Genomic DNA, 20,732 nt, shown 5'->3' with positions numbered 1-20,732 from the left:
GCCATTGAAATCCCCAATGGCATCCCCAATACCCAGTGTGCCTTTCGCTAAGAGAGTCTTACGTAATCACCATTTTTTACCCGTGGTACAGTTGCATTTGATTGAATGATTATTTATAGAATTTTCATTGTCTACAAAAGGTAAACATTGAAATAGATTTACGGTAAGTCTCCAAGGTCTTAAAATAATCTTAGGGACCCAGGCGGCCATGGAGCACCAGGAGTTGTAGTTTATCTCTGCCAGCATGTGATCGACCTTGTAGCCTACGTGTAGCCGTACCCTACCCCCCGAAGGAAAAAAAACGGGAGGAGGGTTCCCTCCTCCCGTTTTTTCCTTCGACCTTATTAACTTGGAGGGTTTCCACACGAATGATACCACAAAAGCACATATACTTCCCCAAAGACCAGTGGCGGATCCAGACCTGGAGGTAAGGTGGGGGCCCGCTCTCAAACATTTTGTTTTTGCCCTTTCACAGTTTTGGTGACTTTGGTCCAAAAATAAGGGGGGGGGGGGGCGGGGCGGGCGAGCCCCTTCCCTGGATCCGCCACTGCAGACACAGAGAAGTCAGAGAACGGGAGGTACTTCATGTGAAGTACTTGCATGATGTACTTGCCCACTCTTCTCCAGCATCCAGAAAATATTTGCCGGGTGCCAGACCCCAAATTCCTTCTATAACTGGGCGCCTGGAGAAAACTGGGAATATCAGCTTAGGGGCCACGCGCACTGAAAAACGTGATTGGTATGAGTCCTCGTTTTTTGCACAATTTCTGATCATATTTACAGCTGTATACTTAAGCGACGAGAACAATGAGCGCAAGACTAATAGCAGGTATTGTAGCTGGCATATGCGGCACTTTTTTCCTCGGGTACTGCGTATACTTCGACAGAAAACGAAGAAGCGACCCTTTGTTCAAGCAAAAACTACTTGAAAGTAAGTTTGCTGTGTAGATTATATTTTTGATTGTGAGAAAGATCACGCAATAAGCTTAAGGTAGCCACCTTGAGCAACCTTAAGGTCTGGCAGTGGTCTGCGTGTGAAAAAATGAAATGGATCTGCAGGTTCCTTGAGATACTGGAACTTTGCCATCGCCATGCATATTGTTAATAATAGTTTTTTGTTTCTAGAAACACGAAATTCTTTTGTAGTTTTGGCAGTTTTGTTTTAAAAACTATTCCCCTTATTTTTAAATGGTTAGATTTCAACTGAATACTGGGCCACTTCTTTTCCATATCACTGAACAGGGAAGATATCTGTTTACAAACATTGCTTTTGTAATTCAAACGTGCCAACCACAGGAACAAAAGACCCTTTGTTTCGACAGCCAATGAGGCTGTGGTTGGCACATTAATGACAATAGGTGACGGCAATGATATTTTCCCTAAAATCAAAGAGGCTAATTATTTTTCATTGCTTCCAATTGACAGGAGCTTGGACCCTCCCCCCACCCCCACTCATGTACTGTGGAAATATAAGACCACAGGCAGCCCAGACTCAGAAGATAAAAAAATTATAAGGATTTGTATGGGAATCTCAATAACAAAATGAAAAAGATATTTACACGCAAACTTTCCAGGTTGTCAGTGGTACATAAATAAAGGAAGGCTGGAAAGTAATTTCTAGCTTAACTGACATCTTGCCGACTGATGCCGGAGAAGTGTGATTTTATCGGCAAGATGTGATGTAAGCTAGAAATTACTTTCCAGCCTTTTCTTTATTTATGTACAAGTGGCAACCCAGGAAATTCAGAGGTTGCTTAAATCGCATTCAATCAGGGATGGAGGGGGTTTTTGTTGATGAAGAGGGAATTAGTTGTAACAAGTGTATCACGACAGTTTGTCGCGGATTGTAGTAAAGTCACTGGTTCTGGTTGAGTCTTACTGCTTTCTTTATAACTCAGATTAGCCAGTTACCTTTGCTAATATTAATTTTTAATTTAGTTTTTTCCTTATTTCTGGTGAACGTCTTTTCTTTCAGAACGACGAAAAGCTAAGCAAGCTCAGCAGGAGGCTTCTATGGAGGAATTAAGGGTTTGTATCAATAATTGCAGTGTCTTTTACTTGTGACTGATGGGTTTCTCTAACTTAACTTTTTCTGTGAAACCCAAGCCTGAAAAACAACCCTAAGCCCAATGCTAACTCACTGTACTGTTTAATAAACAAGCAGAAGTGTTTGTGGTTTAAAACCATGAGGCAAAAGCCAAGTGTTTTTTGACCCGATAAAACATGGCATTCAATTTTTTTGAATGGCTTCAAAAACATTCCACAAAATGTGTGTCCCTCCGGCCTCTGCTTAATAGGTGGATAATGCTATCCACTGGATAAATCACTATACATTGGATAGCACATCTGGTTTAATGCTATGACTTATCCTCTGGATAGTGATTTATCCAGTCGATAGCGTTATCCACCTTTTGAACAACCAAGGCCTGGAGTCCAGACAATGGTACAAATTGTGAGAGGAAGATATTAGCATACAAGAAAAACAAGCTGGGCCTCATTGCTGTTCTTTATGTAAAGCATTCTAATGAGGAGTGTTTTATTGGGTTCAAGGGTCCTGCATGTGACGTTTTGTTTGATAGGTTGTTAGGTTCATGAGTTATTTATTTGTTTTTTAAGGTTGTAAGAAGGTAGTTAGTGTTTTTTAGCACCATTTCTGGACAAAAGTCAAAATATGTGGTTAACATTATTGCATTCCCATGTATTTCAATCTGTTTTTGATGAAATACAGACAGGCATCCCTGACAAAAGGGATGCAGCTGCTGTTCAACAGTTTTTCATGGAAGAAGTTCAGAAAGGAGAGGAACTTCTTGCTCTAGGTTAGTATCTCTTGATCAATAGCTTTTACTGGGTGTTTAACCCCTTGCTTCCTGAACCAGCCATACTTAGTATTTTACTCTGTCTAATGCCAGACGATTTTACTCATCAATGGGGAACCCCCAGGAGTCAATGGGTTAACCTGGTGGGAGAAAACTGCCGAGAAGGCAAATTGATGTTACTGTAACATTATATTATTAAATTTGAAGATTGGTGTACCTTTTTTCCTAGTTTATAAAATTGGTGCTGCCCAAAGTAGTGGCAAAATTAGGGACTCATCCCCCATCTACTGTGATTCAGTTTGTTTTGTGTTGAGGCAGTGCGGCCCAGTGGCTAGCATGCTTGCTTTGAGGGGGTCCAAGACACGTGCTGACCGCTCGTTGAATTGAATTTTGTTTTTGGTAGTCTCTGGTTCATCTTCTCAGCTGCACTTGAATAAATAGCCAACTGGTTTGCCTCAGGCCAGGTGGGGTTCTTAACAGTTGTTGTTGTTGTTGAATGTTCTGTTCAATCTGTCATGATTGTGTTTTATTGGCCCTGAGAAGCCCCTATGGGGAGTGGTCAATTAAGTATACATGTATGTATGTATGTAGGTAAAGTCTTCAAGCAAAGGTAGGTTTCAGCTCCACATAAAACATACATGTTTAGGTGTATCTTGCACAGCTTAGACCCAGTATCAATGTAGCTCAAGATATTTCACTTTATTAAAAAACTGAACTATGGGTATCAGATTTCCAGCATTTTCATTGGCTCGCCGGACACAGGCTAACAGTTCATATGCCTGCTGTACCTAATATGGTCAAGGGACGTGTCAACAATAAAGCAAGCTGAAAACATTTTTGCAGCTCTGAGAAAAAATGGCTGACAAAAGCAGCTTTGGAGCAGAATTAACAGAGGCCAAAATCAATGCCTCAGTCAACAATACTACCCCCGGGAACACCAAAGAAGAGTTGTTGATCCTGGAGTTTTTAAAAAAACAATTAGTCTACTTGGGCTTGCTGGATATAAAATGATTATAACCAACTTGGCGCATATCTATCACTTAATAGCCAGCATGCGTAAATGAATAGTGAACTAGACCCTCCGTGAGGGTACACTGGGTTGCCTGTGGTACGTGCAGCGTTCCACGCATTTTTTTTCAAGTTGGGGGGGGGGGGGGGGGGGTCACTCAGAAGTCATACCAGAAGTCATACCACTCGATGTATAAAATCTTTCTTTCCTTACAAGGACCGTATTAATCGTTCACAACAATCCAGAGTTATTTACAGAGCAAATTGTTGGGATTGTAATGGTTTTTACATCGGTAAAACTAAACGGCGGCTTCACGATAGAAAAACCGAACATTTTAAGGCCCTAGCTAAAAATGACAATACTTCAGCCATTGCTGACCACGTCAAGGCCACTGGACATAACATCAAGTGGGATCATTTTGATATTTTAGCGAAGGGCAAAACTGACTATCATTGTAAAATAAAAGAGACCTTCTTTATTCAAGAACTTGAGCCAGCTTTCAACGTCAACGTCGGAAGTGAAATGCTGATGCTTTATTAATCTTTTCTGTTTTTATTAATATTATAATTATTATTATTATTATATATTTTACTGTTAAGTATTTGCTTAATCTAGGTTCCAGTCCCCTCATCCGCTTTGTTATATATAAATAGCTGTTTTAAATTTCAACGGTTACTTTTGAAAATGTATGTAGAGCACATACGAAACGTCAAGTCATAGTTAAAATGAACAAGTTCAATATGTTTATCACTGCTGTTTGTGTCTTATTTTTGATCATACCAGAAGTCATACCAGCAGAGGCCCTTTGGCTCACAGGTCCTCACACGTTCGTACGACGAAACAGATCCTTTTCTGAGGTTAAAAACCTGGCTACCGGCCTATTAATTAATCATTTGTCAGAAAGAAGAAATTCCTGTCCTCTTTAAAAAAAATTGACACGCATTGCTTACGTGTGGTAGTGAAGTAACACAGCGATTTATTCCATAATGTCAACTGAGCTGTGTGTTGTCTTCCAGGAGATTCAAGTTGTCCTTGCGTAATCTGTAGCTCTAACAGTGCACGATATTGTTTTGGTATTGTCTATCATTGTAGTGCCATGGTAGGAGTCTTCGGTAAATAGCCTGAGAAGACATGTGGTTACTAGCAAAGTACTGAGCCCAGAAAGATTGAAGAAAATAAATGGGAAGTGAAAAACATTGTCTTCTGGGATGACATGTTGACAGTTGTCTTTGCGTAATATGTAGGTCTAACATTAGACGATATTGTTTTGGTATTGTCTATCATTGTAGCGCCATGGTAGAAGTCTTAGATAAATAGCCCCTTGAGAAGACATGTGGTTACTAGCAAAGTACTGAACCCAGAGAGACTGAAGAAAATAAAAGGGAATCGAGAAACATTGGCTTCTGGGCTGACATGTTGATCATGCAACTTCTTTGCACCACAAGTGCAGGGGCACCCAACGAATCTGTTCCTCACATTATCTGTTCCCCAGAGGAATCTAGCTGGCTGGCAAAAATACAGGTGTTTCGATTAGCTGGCTGGGAAATTTTGTTATTGATAGAGGTTTTGCCTGGGAATTACTGACTTTTTCTAGCATTTCAACCCGAGCTGCCTGTAGAAACTCTGAAGACTGTGGACGACTAAAAAAAAAAAAAAAAAGGGAACCCCTTCCCTCTCCCACAGAGTAGTCGCAAACATACCACGGCTGGTCAGAGTGATTGCGCTTGCGGAAAAAACCTGTTTTGTCCCGGTTTTGTCGCTTTTGTTCGGTCGTTTTGGATCGAGGGATTCGAAAGCGCGCGGAATTCCTGGCTGGGAAATAAATTTGATCAGCTGGCTGGGAAACCAACCAATTTTATCTAGCTGGCTGGGAAATTTCTTGTGTGTCTTGCTGGGAAAAAGGAACAGATAATGTTTTCCCAGCAACACTGAAAAACACCTGAAAATGCCTTAATAACATTTATTTTCATTAACTGGGGTATAATAATACATTTTACAACAAATTGGTCGTTGGGTGCCCCTGCAAGTGTAAGCGTGCACTGACAGCATCTGACAGCTTTGTAAACAAAAGTTGAAAGCTGAGCGACCTAAGAAATATACCACCCAGTAACAGAAGCATAGGACCGAAAATTCTATTTTAATGCTATCAAATGCGAACCAAGCAAGATACAGATTTTGTTAGCTTGCTTTATGCAAAACAAATATTGAAGTAAAAGTAAATAAATATGGATACACAATTTTTAAGAAGAGCAGAAGGAAGTTTCAGGACGGTCGATCGAGCATAAAATATTTTGCCATCGGTAACAAAATCTACGACATGAAAACAACATTAATTTTGAACCACGAATATAAAAAGTTACCATCAGCGGAAAACAGTTTGGGAGATTTTAGTTGTTTTGTTGTAATTGTACAAGTTTGGCTGCACCGAGTAAATCGCACATCGAATTCAGCGGGCGCAGTGATCAAGTTACCGCGGCATGTTTACTCGCGAAACAGTGAAGCATCTGTATCAAATGATGCCAAGCTACCGGGTTTTTGTTTTTGTTAGTTTTCTTTTTCTTTCGATTGTTATAAATTTTGACAAGAAATGTGCAAATTCAACAGAAAGATCACAATCGCCCAACTCTCAGAGGTTGACCATTGTTTCTGGAAAATCAAAAATTTACTCTCCAAGACAAGGTTACTTATCACCAGGTAATTCCATCGTTTTGGTAATAGCAGCTACTTTATTATTCATCAGCGTCACAATCTTTTGCCGATTTTGGGGGTCATTTTGTTGAAACTCAAGCACGCTTCCAACAGACCTGTTTATTTTCGTGACTTATGCGTTACCACAAAAATTCTCCCCGTATCACATTTCAGCACATGTATGCAAATTTGCTAAGCTCGAAAATTACACATGATAAATTTACAAAAGCTGGAAATTTCACTGAAATATTTTCCACCGAAACATTTCTTGAAACAAGCAACATATTTGCTATAAGAGGCAAGAAACCCTTCCTATTTCAGTTGCGTGCGTGCAAGCGAAACACACAATCACAAAGCATACGCAATTAAATAAATTTCTGACAGTTCACATTCAACCCTTTTCGAAAGAACCTTGACCGTAAATAATAAAGCACAAAAGAGACAACAAGCTTTCATTCAAGTAATTTTTCACTGCCACATTTCCATTTTTTTTAACCTTTGCAGAGTTGAGTACAAAATGAATGTTACTTGCCAGACAAACAGGCAAACTTTAAATAGATGCGACTTCAGTAAACACTGTGAGACACACAACAGAGATCACAGATCTACTTGTGGTGTTCGATTCCTTCTCTGTCTTTGTTGAACCCGAAAGTTACCAGAGAAATTTCCATTTGGTTTCAGTGTTGTACGTAACACCACCTTGGCGAAATATTAGAAGTACAGCATATTTTGATTTCGGCTCGACGGGCGAAAGATTCACGCTGTCGAAGTCCATTGCTCGTCGCTTTTTTAAGATTCCAGATCTTTATGTTTCACCGCCTGTCTTGACGTTCCATTCCTAAGCTCCATGTGGGTATATTTTCTTTAAAGATGTACTAAAAAGCCATTCGCGTTACAATGACTTTCGACGCCATTACAGGTTAATTGTGCAGAGCAAACTACGCATTACCCCAGCCCCCTCAAACCTAACAAAATACGCACAGAAGACTCTATGCACAAAGACACCACTTAGCAGGGGAGTGACAGGCAAGACTTTTCCCGACACGGAAAAAAATAACAAAAAAACCCACGAAATGAAACCGGGATTCCGACTGGGTTTGGCAACCCAGTAATAATGGATGAGAAAAAGGCAACAAGTAGAAACCTAGACCCATCCTTGAGGAATTTTCAGTTCATCCTGTGGGGTATTGCTATTCAAAACTTCACAAAATGATGAAATAGGTCAACCTAGAATCAATCATATGCTATAAAATGCTCACCATGAGTAAATACACTCACTTTCATACACTTATAAATATGTAGACTGATCTTAAAATGCGCAAATTCAACTTCCAGCTAATTTGTGACTACTCTTTTGCAAAAATCCAGTGTGCTACTGTTGGGGGTAAGACAGTACTATGTAATGTGTAACTTTCTGTGTATTACTGAAAACATGTTCTTCCATGTTATCAGCCCTTAGTAGATGGTCTCATTCAAATTATAGTATTATTCACACTATCTTGTGTTTCCTCCTAGGTGAATTTGAGCAAGCTGTCAGCCATTTAACAAAAGCTGTTGCTGTGTGTAACCATCCTCAACAGTTACTACAGCTCTTTCATGGAACACTTCCAGATCATGTCTTCCAGTTACTTATTGAAAGACTAAATGATATGTCACCTAGCCAACAAGTTGTAAGTAAAAAAACATTGTCTGTCAACGTATGTGTTTTGTCACTAGAGTTAATCTTGGAACACTCTCTATTATGTATGCAGTGAATGCCTACTTTGGTACCAAGCAAAGTGCTTGCAAGAAAATTCTTTTTAAAAATTGAATTGGAAGGAATACTTATTTAAGCTGACTTATCCCTATAATGATTAATAAGTTGTGTGATGTTACATTGAGAGTTTCACGGCTCTGAGCATGGGCACTCTGTCAAATCAGCCCATTTATTCCATTGTTATTGAAACAATCAAAAGCATTGATGCAGGAAAACTGAAACGATGTCATAGAAGTATAATTACTCATTGGAGTTACTTTTGCAATCATTTCCTTTGTGTTATGAACCTACTCGATGGGAATGGAGAACTGACAACTCGTGTGGAGAATAACATGTGCGACCCATACAATAAATTTGATATTTTCTGTGTAAACCTGCAGTATCTGCCACCAAGTTTGGGTCTCAGTCGTTCAGTGTATTTGCTTTAATACTCTCTGTGATTAAGGACGGTGCCTACTATTGTTATTGCGCATACATTCTGTGCATCTCCAGATATTTGGATTTCCTATCGCTGATGCTTACTAATACAGAGATATTTTTGCGTGGATTGAAACTATCTGGAGAAAGTAGATCTTATTAAGTACTCTTGGTGTCCAAAAGGAAAATTGGGGGTTACCATGCATTTTTGAGAGATAATTAAGCTTCAAATTGAAAAAGAACGCCATACATTCCTTTGTATTTCAAAGCTTTTTACAAATGTTATTCATGAATTATCTTTGAAAAATGCGTGGTTTTACCCCCAATTTTCTTTTTGGATTTCAATAACACCTGTTAAGATCTACATTTCCTGCATAATCACACACCGGGGCAAAAATATCTTTAATCAGTAGGCACCGTCCTTAATGAACATCATCTGGTTCGGGAAGAAGCCCTAAAAATTCAAAACTGCCAGCGCCAAAGCTTGGTCATGTGTTAAACCGTGAAACTGTCCTTTAAGAGTAGAGAAGTACCCCTTTACTAGCACTTTTCATGATTAACCAAGGCAAGGGGAAGCCAGGCTGGTATTGGCACCTTCCACCTATGTAATCTTATGTGACCTGATTTTTGTCGATGTCAGTCTGATTCCTGTGGGTTTTCCTCCCTCATCTAAATAGGCCATGTTTGATATATCAATATTCAGGCATGGCTACGAGGTTTTATGGTCAAATTTTACGGCTCAGTTCTATTTCTTTGTCTCTCAAGTCTCAAGGGAGATTTCTAAACAAAAAGCAATATTCAAATTTAACCGGAAAGCCTCGTAGCCATGTGTGATTAGGGACTTTAAGGTACACCGACCACGGCATACGGACGGGAGGTGTTTGGGACTGGCACGAGACAGTGGGTTCTGCCCTAAGCCACCACCCCAAGTTCACGATGTTGAGTAGTTGTAAAAGTTTGCGCAGTCAGCAAAGGCAGCAATGGTGGGAAAGAAATGTAGGAAAAAAAACAATTTATTCAAACAGAATGAAGAGAATTATAGTTTTCATTTCATTTTGAACCAATAAGTATTTTTATTACATGACTAGCTCCGTGAGCGGGCAAGATGAACCAAATCGCGCGCTCTGATTGGCTACCCAAGCGGGCAAGATGGAGCGATACTGCCCGCTCGGGATTTCTCGCTTGGTCCCGCAAGATCAAAGATCATTTTTTGGTGTTTTAAGTCATATAATAAATCCTTTATTGACCAAGATTGTTCGGTCAAGATGACTGGATATTGGCCTCGTTCTTTTTTTGCGTGTTTATGGACCTCGACTTCGTCTCGGTCCATAAACACGCAAAAAAAGAACTTGGCCAATATCCAGTCATCTTGACCTCACGCTTGGTCAATAACCCATACAAAGTGGTATAATTTTCATTTTGAGCAACATTTTATGCAGAATAATTTGGAAGAGTCTTGGCAGCCTCGATTTTGCTGCTTTGACTGTGGCACATAGTTATTAGTCTGGTAACTTAACGTTGTATTTTCGCACCATCATCGACCCTGTACTTGACTCAGTGCTCCAGACTCGGGGAACACGCCTCCGACGGTAGTCTGTAGTCGGTATATCTCAAAGTCCCTAATATTGATATATCGAACGTGGCCTATTGTCTAGTGATAAAAGATACCGTAAAATTCCGAAAATACGCCCCTCATTGTATAAGCCCCTCCAAATGTACGCCCCCCAAAGTGGCAACGCAAAAAACCCTCCATTAAATCGCCCCTCCAAATATAAACCCCCCGGGAGCTTGTACTTGGAAAATTGCCCTCAAATACAAAGTAAAACAAAGCAAAAATGGTAAATTTACTTCCAACTATAAGGCTAGCCCAATCGATTTGGAAACGCAAATTTCCCTCCGTAGATAAGCCCCTCCGAATATAAGCCCTTCCAAAAATAAGCCCCTCAGAAAGGGCCTTTGAAAAATATAAGCCCCAGGGCTTATTTTTGGAATTTTACGGTATACAGTAATGAAACATGGCAAATGAGGGAACCCTTGGGCAAGTGGGTCGTGAAGTTCACTTGCCTGATGGGCAAGGTGAGAATTTGAATTTTTTCCTAGGCTTGCCAGGAATGTTATATTAAGACATGCACACCACTCCCCTCAAATAAGGAACGAGACTGTTGTCAACCTCATCCCCAGGGTCTTCTCATCGTTGATGAAAATCATCGTGGAGACTGGGGACGAGATTGGACTGCAATGTGTTACAGAGCAGAGGCGTTGCAAAGGCATGGCAAATTGCGGACGACGACGACGACGCAAATTGCGGAACCCCTTTACTTATTACACTGTAAATTTTGTACAATTTCTGGTAGAGGACAAGCACCTGAATGACACAAATGTTGACAATTTTCCCACAAACAAAAACAAAACAAATTAATGTTTTGAAAAAATAAATGAAATTTTTTCTTATCTGTATTTTTCTATTTTACAGCAATCATCAGATGGAGGAGACTCGCTTGACTAAGATATGAAGACACCTTAGAAACAAGACATTTTGTGTTCATTTGTTGCAGTTTGTTCAAATTTCTTATCCGTGTAGATTCAAACACAAACAAGGTTGGATTCCAAGTGACCCCAAACAATTTGAGAACTAGACCCAAGTTATTGCAAAGTTGGTTTGCACCTACAGCTGTATCTGGAGTTGCCCACCATACGTTTGATATCACATTGGCTTTTGCAAAGGGACGCTTGAAACAATTTTATTTGGTCTCGAGCTGAGCTGTTTGAAGTAGAGTTATTGCTAGACCGAAGCAAGCACCTCTAACTAAATAAAGTTGGAAGGCCACACTATGAGTTACGACCTTTTTTCTAGTTCAGCTTCTGACCCAGGAGCGAAGCAGGAGGGCCATGAATTGAGCAAGGAAAAAACAGTTCTTACACTTTGGCCCAAGAAAATAAGTTTCATAAGAAACAGCAGCAGGCCACTCGGTAGAATTCAGCTCCATAAATGGGTCTGGTCCAATCACAGTATGTGTTTATGTGAGAGATATATAAGGGACCTTTAAAATCTATGACATTGACAAGGTGAAGAATGCCACAAGACAATAGGTTAAATTAGCAAAAGCAGTGGCTGTGCATGCTTTACATTTTGATACATAATTTTTCTTGCTGTTGTCCTACAAACTTAACAAAGATGTGAAATGGCAAAATAGACCATTTTACAGTTGCTTGCTCAGTGACCTAGCCTATATGAATGGCTGCATGGCTACCAGTGACCTTGTATTTATACAGACCTAACTGCCTTTATTATTTAATTAACATTAGAAATGCACAAAGGTTTGTATCAAAACGGGGTAATTGGCAGCCTCGCTCCCATCGTTAGACCAGGTAACTTAGCTACAACTGTAAAATGGTCTGTTGGAGGCTATGTGGATCACACGTAAACTTGACAGAATAAGCTAATGTTTCAACTATTAATGCCATTTATTCCAGTTAAATTCTAGGACCTTTGGCATGCATTTTACAGACAAAACGAGTTGCAGTAGTAAGAAAATTATTCTAATAGCAAGGAAGTGCATTTTTCAGTGACCTCATTCTCATCAAGGTCATTCTTTAAAATGGTTTCCATCTCTGCATTGCTGTGGCATCCCTTTAGCCAGTGATTGAAACAATTTAGGAATAACAGGTGTTGTGTTTGTTAAACTGTTATAGGGGTCACATCAATACAGTGGTACATGTTTTAAATAAAAATTTTTGTTATTGAAGTTGTGAACATTGTTCTTCTTTCCAATCCCCTTTTTGTTTTATGTTATAAAGTCATAAGATTATAAAACAACTAAATGATCTGCTGCTCTGGAGAAGTGATGTACCAAACAAAATCTGTGGCTTGACTGGAGAATGGGCATTTTCAGTCCATGCTATTCACAGAAGGACAAGTCCTGCTGGACTGGCTTTGATAACTTGACAGGTGGCTAATACAGTCCCCAAGACTGCAGGAAGGGTTTATTTGTTTATATTTAGAAGAAAATATATACTGGCTAAGAGCAATATTTCAAACTCTTGTGTGAAACATTTTGTTGCTGGCACAATGGTCTTCTCATATAAATAAAGTTGCCATGGCTGGAAACTTTAAGAGAGCTGGAAATCCTACCAACCCAGTGACCAGTTGGCTTAGTTGTTTGGGCACTGGACTACCACACCGGAGGTTGCAATTTGAACCTTGGCCAGACCAAACACCAAGGGGCCTTGAAGTAACTGACAAGAAAGTGATGCCTTTATAAGCATATGCAAGTGGTGAAAAATTTAAGTCTTCCTAGATACAGACTATGAACTGCCAGCCCCATCTCACAACTCCCCGTCATAAAATTCTGTTTGCCAAGAGCAGGGGATTAAGTTCCTGATGAAGTGGTCCAACTCTCGAGGGAGAAGGGGGACTTTGCATTTGAAGGAGTATGGATGCTAGTCAGAATTTTGAATTAAATCCCTAAAGGAGACCAATCTGGGTGTGGTGCAGGCTTTTTTGACCCTAAAAGAGACCATATGTAAAGCACATTAAATCTATATTTTTACATCTTCCTGTGCGACCTGAAAGAATGCTTTAACGGTTAGATAAGGTGGCGTTTTGCCCAGAACACCCTAAGTGAGACCAAAATCCAAATTTACACCCCTAAGCAGGACAACAAGCATCCCTGCCCCTTTCATATTAAAGGTCCTTCCCCCTCTCCTCCCCTAAGGGCCCTAACTCTACAACATTAGCTGGAAGGGATTGAGACCTTGGATGGATTGGATGAAAGAGACCACAAAAACCAAATGCAGAGCACCAGCTCTAGGTGCTGGAACAGATACTCGGCTGACTGAACACTTCATGATCTCCTGTGGACATCAAGGTTTTTATTAGCCTTAAACTGTTGCCCCGTGTCACCACACAAAATTTGCTGGAAAACTGGACAAGCAAATTTCTTCACCATGATTTCTTTGAACAAATCACTTGTCATATAAGTGGTGGGACATCTGGGTCATCCACAAATGAGCTCTCAGCCACTTCGTTTATCACTTCTTTCTGGTTCACAGCTTGCTTATTCCCACTTTTGTTATGTTCCACGATTTTGCTAAAATCCATGTCACCATTTGTATTGGGTTCAATTTCCAATCTTTGATGATGCACTACCCTGTGATAAAAACGTAACAACATAATAATGTTAGAATTAAATTCTAACAAGTTGGAAACAAGAGCTTGATAATCACATTTCTGAAATTTCCCCAAAGCACTGGCCCCAATTGTTAAAAGGCCTGGTAACTTTATCCATCAGTTTCAACCTCAGCAAAGACTTTAGTAATAACCTTCACAACTGTGAATATGCACACTAAACTAATCTTGGCCAATGTTTAACATGAAGTAAATTATTTTTTTATTTTCGGAATAGTGACTAATCCACTGGTAATAATGTCTTTGACTCTACTTACGGTCAATTTGCGGTCTACTTAACAGTGTCAGCTGACTGTTGGTAATGTGTCGGTGGCCCGTTGGCCGACAGTTGGCCGACAGGTTACCGACAGCCAAATATGGGAGCCATTGTTCACTATTGCCAATCCACTGGAGAAATGAACGAAATATTAATGATACATGAAGTGAATTATATATCGAACTGTGGATGTGAAATTACCAGTAAGTAAAGCTATGATCCTTGCAGTTATGAATGCAGTTTTAGCAAATGTGTAGGGAAGCCTGAAAAATTTGGGACTTCAATGGGGTTTGAACCTGTGAAATCGTGATCCCAATGTGACGCTCTAACTACCTGAGCATCGCACCAGTATCTCAAGGTCACAGGTTCAAACAGCTAAGTTCAAATAGCTTTTATTAATTGACCACTTCATAAAGTTATCTGGCCTTTAAACACCTGGGGGCAAAAGAACTGAACAACTGAGTGGAATGAAGGTAAAATCTGACATACTTTCAAGCCCGAAAAGTAATTTCCCATTCTACTTAAAGGAAAATGATATTAATACAGATATCATGCAAATACATGTAAAATAGATCAAAACACAACTGTAAGAGTCTTACACATTTATAATAATGTGAAACAGAGTGGCACAATGTTATGCAGCAAGCTCATGAAGCATCTCACTGTGCTTTAGTCAGTGCTGTTTAGCCGCGAAATTATAAAAAAAATTGTTTTGCTTTATTCCGAAAATATTCCACCTCATGTTTCCCAAAATTAATCTTTCAATTACCACATTTTTTAATTCCATGTCATTTGTTTCATATTTTCAATGAACTGGAGTCTGGATATAATTTTTTAAGGTATGATGCATTGGTTAAACTTACTTGTCATTTTTCTGTGGACTGGATAGCTGTGCATCTTTCTCCTGTGTTTTGTTATAATTGGATAACATATTCTGCTTTGCAGGCAGATTTCTTAAAGGCTTGACTACTTGCTTTACCTTCAATAGAAAAATGGTCTGGGTTAAATATTATGGTAGTGCACAAAAAAAGACCTCAAAAATAATAATATTGAGGGAACCTTCACATTAGAGATCTTCACAGCCTCTAAATTCTTCAGACTAAGTACAGAATGCAGCCCTGTAGTGTTTCCAATCTTTACGACCAATCATAACTGTTCTACATATCCATTGCGTCCTACACGAATAGCCCCTCTGAGAGCCGCTGTAAGACCTGCATCCTAACATTTGAAAAGATCCATGGAAAGTCTGACCAAAGTTGTAAAACCCTCCAAAATAAGAAATAGGCCTTTTTCGATATATTCATTCCAACATGTTTCGAATCTATTGTTTTTGTCCTCAATGCCTCGCCATCAAGCTGAATATTAATTTTGATATTTCGAAAATGGCCTTTTGATGAAAGTGTACTTATTTATCAGAAACCTGGAATTGTCTAATATTGCTTGTGTCAGTTCTTTTAGTCGAGGAATGTGTTTCTTTAATGCGACACCAGATTTAATTATCACATTGGAGAAATGTTTGATTTTTGGAGTGCAGGGATGGCGCAGTGGTAAGAGCACTTGCCTCTCACCAATGTGGCCTGGGTTCGATTCTCAGCCTTGGCTTCATATGTGGGTTGAGTTTGTTGGTTCTCTATTCTGCTACAAGAGGTTTTTTTCCGGGTTCATTGCTTTTCCTCTCTCCTCAAAAACCAGCATTTGATGTGATTTGTGTTAATTTGTCAATTTCAGTTTACAGTGTCCCAAATTAGTGCTCCAGTGCTACAAGACATGGGTTTTCAATAAGAATTTTAGTAGGTGGTAAAACCTAAGGAGAAGGTAGATAATGTACAACACACACGAAAGGTGCGTGTACAGTAATTTTAATTGGAAGAGCCTGCTTTTTTGTTGCTTGTAAAACTTTCTTTTAGCTCATCATACAAAATTTCTTTCCGTTTGGGAAGTTACAAGGCAAATGCGTGTCTCAGTGAAGGAAGCTGATTACCTTTGGCATTTCTACAATGAGGTGGCCTGTTGTCTGAGATCTTTTTGCAGAACTACAATCCGGGTTGACTTCGTCAGACAAAGTAAGCTGGAACACCTACCAATAGACAACAGCACTTTAATACAAAATCAATTCTAGCTGCAGAGAGTGAATCCCTCCTTCCAATCAAGCTACATTGTAAGTCACCTTTGACCAGTATCTTTTTCAAGTCCGCATGTCAGTTTTGAATTTTGTTCTCAAGATTCTAAATTCGTATGTTGTGGAATTACTTTCCTTTATTTATTGAAAACAGAAAATCAATCTACCCTATCATTTTCTTAGAGGTTCCTAATGTAGTAAAAAGCCTTGTGGTATATGGCAACCTCCCAGCCATATCCGTAATGACTTTTTGTAAATATTACACAGCAAAATTAAGAGTACTAAGAGTAAGGCTAAAATGTCATATTATCACTATTCCTTCACTAGTGTCTCTAATTCTTCTTAAAGTGCCAAAATATTTTGCATCCCTCCCTGACACACCTTTCCTTTGACTGTCACTCTACAGAACAGGGGTTGTACATCTACATCAATGAGAGATGTGTCCAAGTATCTGTGAAATGAGAGTCACTCCTGAATTATCCACCAAATATGAGATTAAAAACTTCCTCTTTCAAGTGCACTACATGTATGTCATTCCATTAACTGTTTCAGACAATTTTCATTCACTGGCTCACTGACTTGACTGAATGAAACTTCCCATCAATTAGCTTACCAATAATTTATGTACCGGTAAGTCAATGTTGCCAGAAGCAAACACAACCTCTGCTGCACTAAACTCAAACTTAACACACACTGGCCAGTCAACACTGGGAATTTCGTCCCCTATGCTTTGCAAACAGTGTGTGGGTTCTTTAACTTTTTAAGTCATTAACAACAAGGGTCATGCAACAGGGCCTATGGTTTACAGTCCTTAATATTGTTACAAGACATCTGGTTTGTCTCTTCTACTAGGCAACCCTGCCCAGAGGGAAGGAGCACAAACAGGACTCGAGGTCCTATGCGAGGTGCTCCACCCTACCCTATCCAGACCAGAAAGACCAGACCACAACACCGGGAACTACATGCCCTATTCTTTACGACAAGTGTGCAGGTTCTTTTACGTCCCACAGAATTAAGAACATTGAAGGGTTGTGAGACGGGACCTCCGGCTTATCGTCCTTATCCGAGAGGACTAGAGAGTCTAACCATTTGCAGATGTAATTACAAAGGCAGCACTTTCTCCTCAGTTATTTAAAGACCTTGAGTGTTGTTCAAGAAGACTTCACAACGTAACCATTTGCAGATATGATGTCAATACAAAAGACAGCACTGTCAATTTCCTTGAGTGTTTGTCCAGCCAGGGTTCAAACCAGCAACCTCCTGTATGGTAGTCTGATTCAGCAGCCACCCTTTTTAGTCGCATTATGATTTGATCTCCGAGTTTAAACCTTTGTTAAAATAAGTTAATACTGGATGACAAAAATGCCAGATTATATAGCAATTTGAAAAGAAAGGGGAAAAACTGTATTTCCTAGTTGTACATGTAATTATTACATTATACTTGCTTACAGTATTTCTCTTAAGTAGTTGAATGGAGAGTTCAAGTATCTTTTTTCTGCTGAGAGTAAATAAACTGGCTGTAATTTACAAACCATTTTCTTGAAGGTTCATATAAGTTCACTCAGTTGGTTGGGCATCTGCTCACCATGCAAGAGGTTGGGATGTGAACCTTGCATGGCTAGAACACTCAAGAGTCTTTAAATTTAAAAATGAGACGAAGTGCTGTCTTTGCAATGACATCTGCAAATAGTTTGACTTTCAAGTGTTCTCTCTGGACCCACTGACACCTCAAATGCCCTAGGTGTTAGACAGCTCTAGTAAAGTCTGTTACAAGTCTCACTCCAAGGGCCCATTTCGCGAAAGTCCTGAAAATTTACAGCAATTTTTGGGTGGCACAATTCTCTTTGTAGCTCAAGAACAGAGAGGATTTAATTCGTCAAACTTCACAGACATGTTTCTTTCAGTTAGCTTGAAAACAATTTTATGTTACAAGATCGCCTTTCCAAAACAAGTGGTTGGCAGTTTCACAAATGGCTTTTTGGGCCTGAAAAGTTTTCGGGAACTTTCGAGAAACGGATCCCTGGGGGCAATGGGTCTATGCCCTATCTCTGTCATAAATTAATTTTTATTTTAGTTGGGCATTAATTTAATCTTTTTCTTTACTCTGTCTAACTCCAGACAACAACCGGGTCCATGAACTCAAACTCGATTTCCCCATTCCCTCCTAAGAGCGGCAGTTTACATCGATCTCTGAGTGCAGTGTAACTGTGCCCCCTTAACACACAAAACAAGAATTACTTGAAGCATGGTAAATCCAGCACAAATTTGTTGTTTTCCTCATCATCATTTAACTCAAATTCCCATCTGTAACATAAAATGTAGAGTTAAAGTTGAGGGGCAAAAACATCTTTGAATCTTTGAGTATCTTTAAAATCTACCACAGCCCTTCAAAGAACACTTAGTGCTTAAAAATCATAGCACTTGCAATCTTACGGATCTTGTGAAGATCTTCAAAAGATCCCAGACAACATTAGGAAAAGTTACAGGTGTACCTGTGTTGATAAATTATACTGCAAGGGATCATTTCTTAAAGTTCTATGAAGGACTTGGAACCTTGCAAATGGCAAGAACATTGAGGATAGAGAGAGATTCTGGAGAATTTTGGCGATAATAATGATGATAATAAGCCACATATTTTACAATACTTTTTATGTCACCTGTTCCTCTCTAGTTTCTAGCACATACTTTCCTTGATTTATATTTAGGACACGGCCATCATCTGCAAAGAACCTTGTTTCCTTTGGGGGCTTGTTTCTTCCAAGTCTCCTATAGTCATTAGAAAAAAACTGATTACAGACAGAAAACAAACAAAATAAAGTCATAAAAATCCCTCTGCTTACTCGTCCTCCGTTTTTTCCCTTTGTTTACGTTTTTCCTCAATGTGTTGATGAAGTTCAATTCTTGACTCCGGAGTGTAATCTGTTTTTTCTTGCCAGTATCTGTCGTAAAACAATTTACTTTAATTTAAGCTAAAAATAACAAAAACAATAACGACCATGAAAATGATAATGAGCTTTGTCAATAATTTACATTCTCATTTTAAAGATTTATCATCATCTTACTCTTTTCCTAAATTATAAATTATTGTAGTTGTCCTTGTAATATTGTAACTGTTATCTTTCTTTACATGTCAGTAAATACATACAATCATGTATTTACATCTTAAATAGAATTTAGGTCTAGAACTGATAAAGGGAATATTATTAGGAACCTAGGTTTTTCCCTTCTTCAAGACTGTAACACTTTGTCTTAGTCAAGCACGCTGTTTCTTATGAGGTAATTTAAAAAGAATACATCAATGTTGTATCACATTATTTTACAAACTTGAGACTATTACAACACTGATGTTCACATAATTGCACAAAAATTACGTACTTCATCTGACCTTATTACATAAATTATACATTCCTTACTGTGAAGTTCAGAAATTGGCTATTCTGTTATTTAGTAGAGAAATCTAATTTAAGGTAACATTTGAACTGTCTACTTACAGGGGCATAAATACAACTGTGATTGGTCATCATGCCCCCAAATGAAATATTAAGGCATTGACACCTCAAATGCCCTAGAATGCCCTCGGTTGATGAGTAAAATTGTCTGGCGTTAGACAGAGCAAAATCTGTTTAAATCCCACTCCCAGTCAGTGGGTTAATGAGGTAATTACAAAGTTCATTTGAAATGTCACAAGTCTTTTTTGTTGCCTCTAGCATTTAAATAAAAAGGAGCAAAAAAATTACCTTTTCTCCTCTTCAGTTTCTCCCTTCTCAGTATTGATGATATTATTGATGTTATCTGTGACTGTTTCATTTGTTACATGTTTTTCCTTTTCTGATTTTTTCTTTTCAGTATAATCTTTTTCTTTTTCCTGAAAGCAATAAGTACTCTTTCTAGCAAACGACTGCTCTGAACAGTGGCGGGTCTAAAACACAGGTCACAGGTCAGTGCACAGTCATGTACATGTCCCTGTGCCACAGATAAATAAACAACACACTATATAGTAGGCCTAGTTGTCTCCCGCACATCCCACTTGTTGAAAGATGTTCAAAAATTCAGATGAAAATTAAGGTTACAAGACAACAAAGGTATTGATAATAGCCATTAATTAACTTCAACATCATACAACTTAATACAAATCAAAACCAAGTGTGAAAGAGAATAAAATTCAGTTCCCATTCGCTATTGCCAAACCTTGAATTTCGAAAAAGGAAATGGGGGGAGACTTTAACTAACTACCAAAATTTGTTAGCTAAATAATAAAGACACCTCATGTCAACAGTCCAGATAAAATTTTTCTCCTTTCATCATCTGTATAATTTGGTGTCTTGTTCGTGTCCCTCCATTTGGGACAGCTTCCTTTCTAGCTACATTATTTCCCTGAAGTGCTCTATGTTTCAATAATATTATTGTTGTTGCTTGGTCAAAATTGATTATTATTATTATTATTGTTGTTGTTGTTGTTGTTGTTGTTATTGTTGTTATTATT

General features: G+C 38.9%; 2 protein-coding genes across 3 annotated transcripts in view; one reads left to right on the top strand and one right to left on the bottom strand.

Moving 5' to 3' along the window:
* The first annotated feature begins 696 nt into the window (after positions 1-696).
* On the top strand, positions 697-12,432 carry LOC137978419 (mitochondrial import receptor subunit TOM20 homolog). Its single transcript, XM_068825336.1, has 5 exons — positions 697-931; positions 1,976-2,028; positions 2,729-2,816; positions 8,029-8,183; positions 11,160-12,432. Exons 1-5 carry the CDS (start codon positions 808-810, stop codon positions 11,190-11,192), a joined length of 453 nt encoding a protein of 150 aa, XP_068681437.1. The 5' UTR covers positions 697-807; the 3' UTR covers positions 11,193-12,432.
* A 1,106-nt stretch (positions 12,433-13,538) lies between these two features.
* The window catches only part of LOC137978417 (dynein axonemal assembly factor 11-like), a 14,256-nt gene continuing 7,062 nt past the window's right edge, over positions 13,539-20,732 (bottom strand). For both annotated transcript variants that reach the window (XM_068825334.1, XM_068825335.1), the window contains 8 exons: positions 19,987-20,114; positions 19,090-19,188; positions 18,935-19,015; positions 18,488-18,553; positions 16,631-16,700; positions 16,112-16,207; positions 14,994-15,109; positions 13,539-13,836 (listed from right to left, as the gene is read on the bottom strand). In XM_068825334.1, the coding sequence (XP_068681435.1) occupies positions 13,659-13,836; positions 14,994-15,109; positions 16,112-16,207; positions 16,631-16,700; positions 18,488-18,553; positions 18,935-19,015; positions 19,090-19,188; positions 19,987-20,114 (834 nt within the window). In that variant the 3' untranslated portion in view covers positions 13,539-13,658. The remainder of the gene's footprint in view (positions 13,837-14,993; positions 15,110-16,111; positions 16,208-16,630; positions 16,701-18,487; positions 18,554-18,934; positions 19,016-19,089; positions 19,189-19,986; positions 20,115-20,732) is intronic.

The sequence above is a fragment of the Montipora foliosa genome, chromosome 12, assembly GCF_036669935.1.
Source record: "Montipora foliosa isolate CH-2021 chromosome 12, ASM3666993v2, whole genome shotgun sequence".
NCBI lineage: Eukaryota > Metazoa > Cnidaria > Anthozoa > Scleractinia > Acroporidae > Montipora > Montipora foliosa.
The sequence above is the reverse complement of the archived record's forward strand: the minus strand, read 5'-3'. Positions and strand labels throughout refer to the sequence as shown.

Excerpts from the sequence above, each read along its gene's own strand:
- LOC137978419 (XM_068825336.1), top strand. The coding sequence starts at position 808 with ATGAGCGCAAGACTAATAGCAGGTATTGTAGCTGGCATATGCGGCACT. Across the intron at positions 932-1,975 it reads CAAGCAAAAACTACTTGAAA|AACGACGAAAAGCTAAGCAA; the intron begins GTAAGTTTGCTG and ends CTTTTCTTTCAG. Across the intron at positions 2,029-2,728 it reads CTTCTATGGAGGAATTAAGG|ACAGGCATCCCTGACAAAAG; the intron begins GTTTGTATCAAT and ends GATGAAATACAG.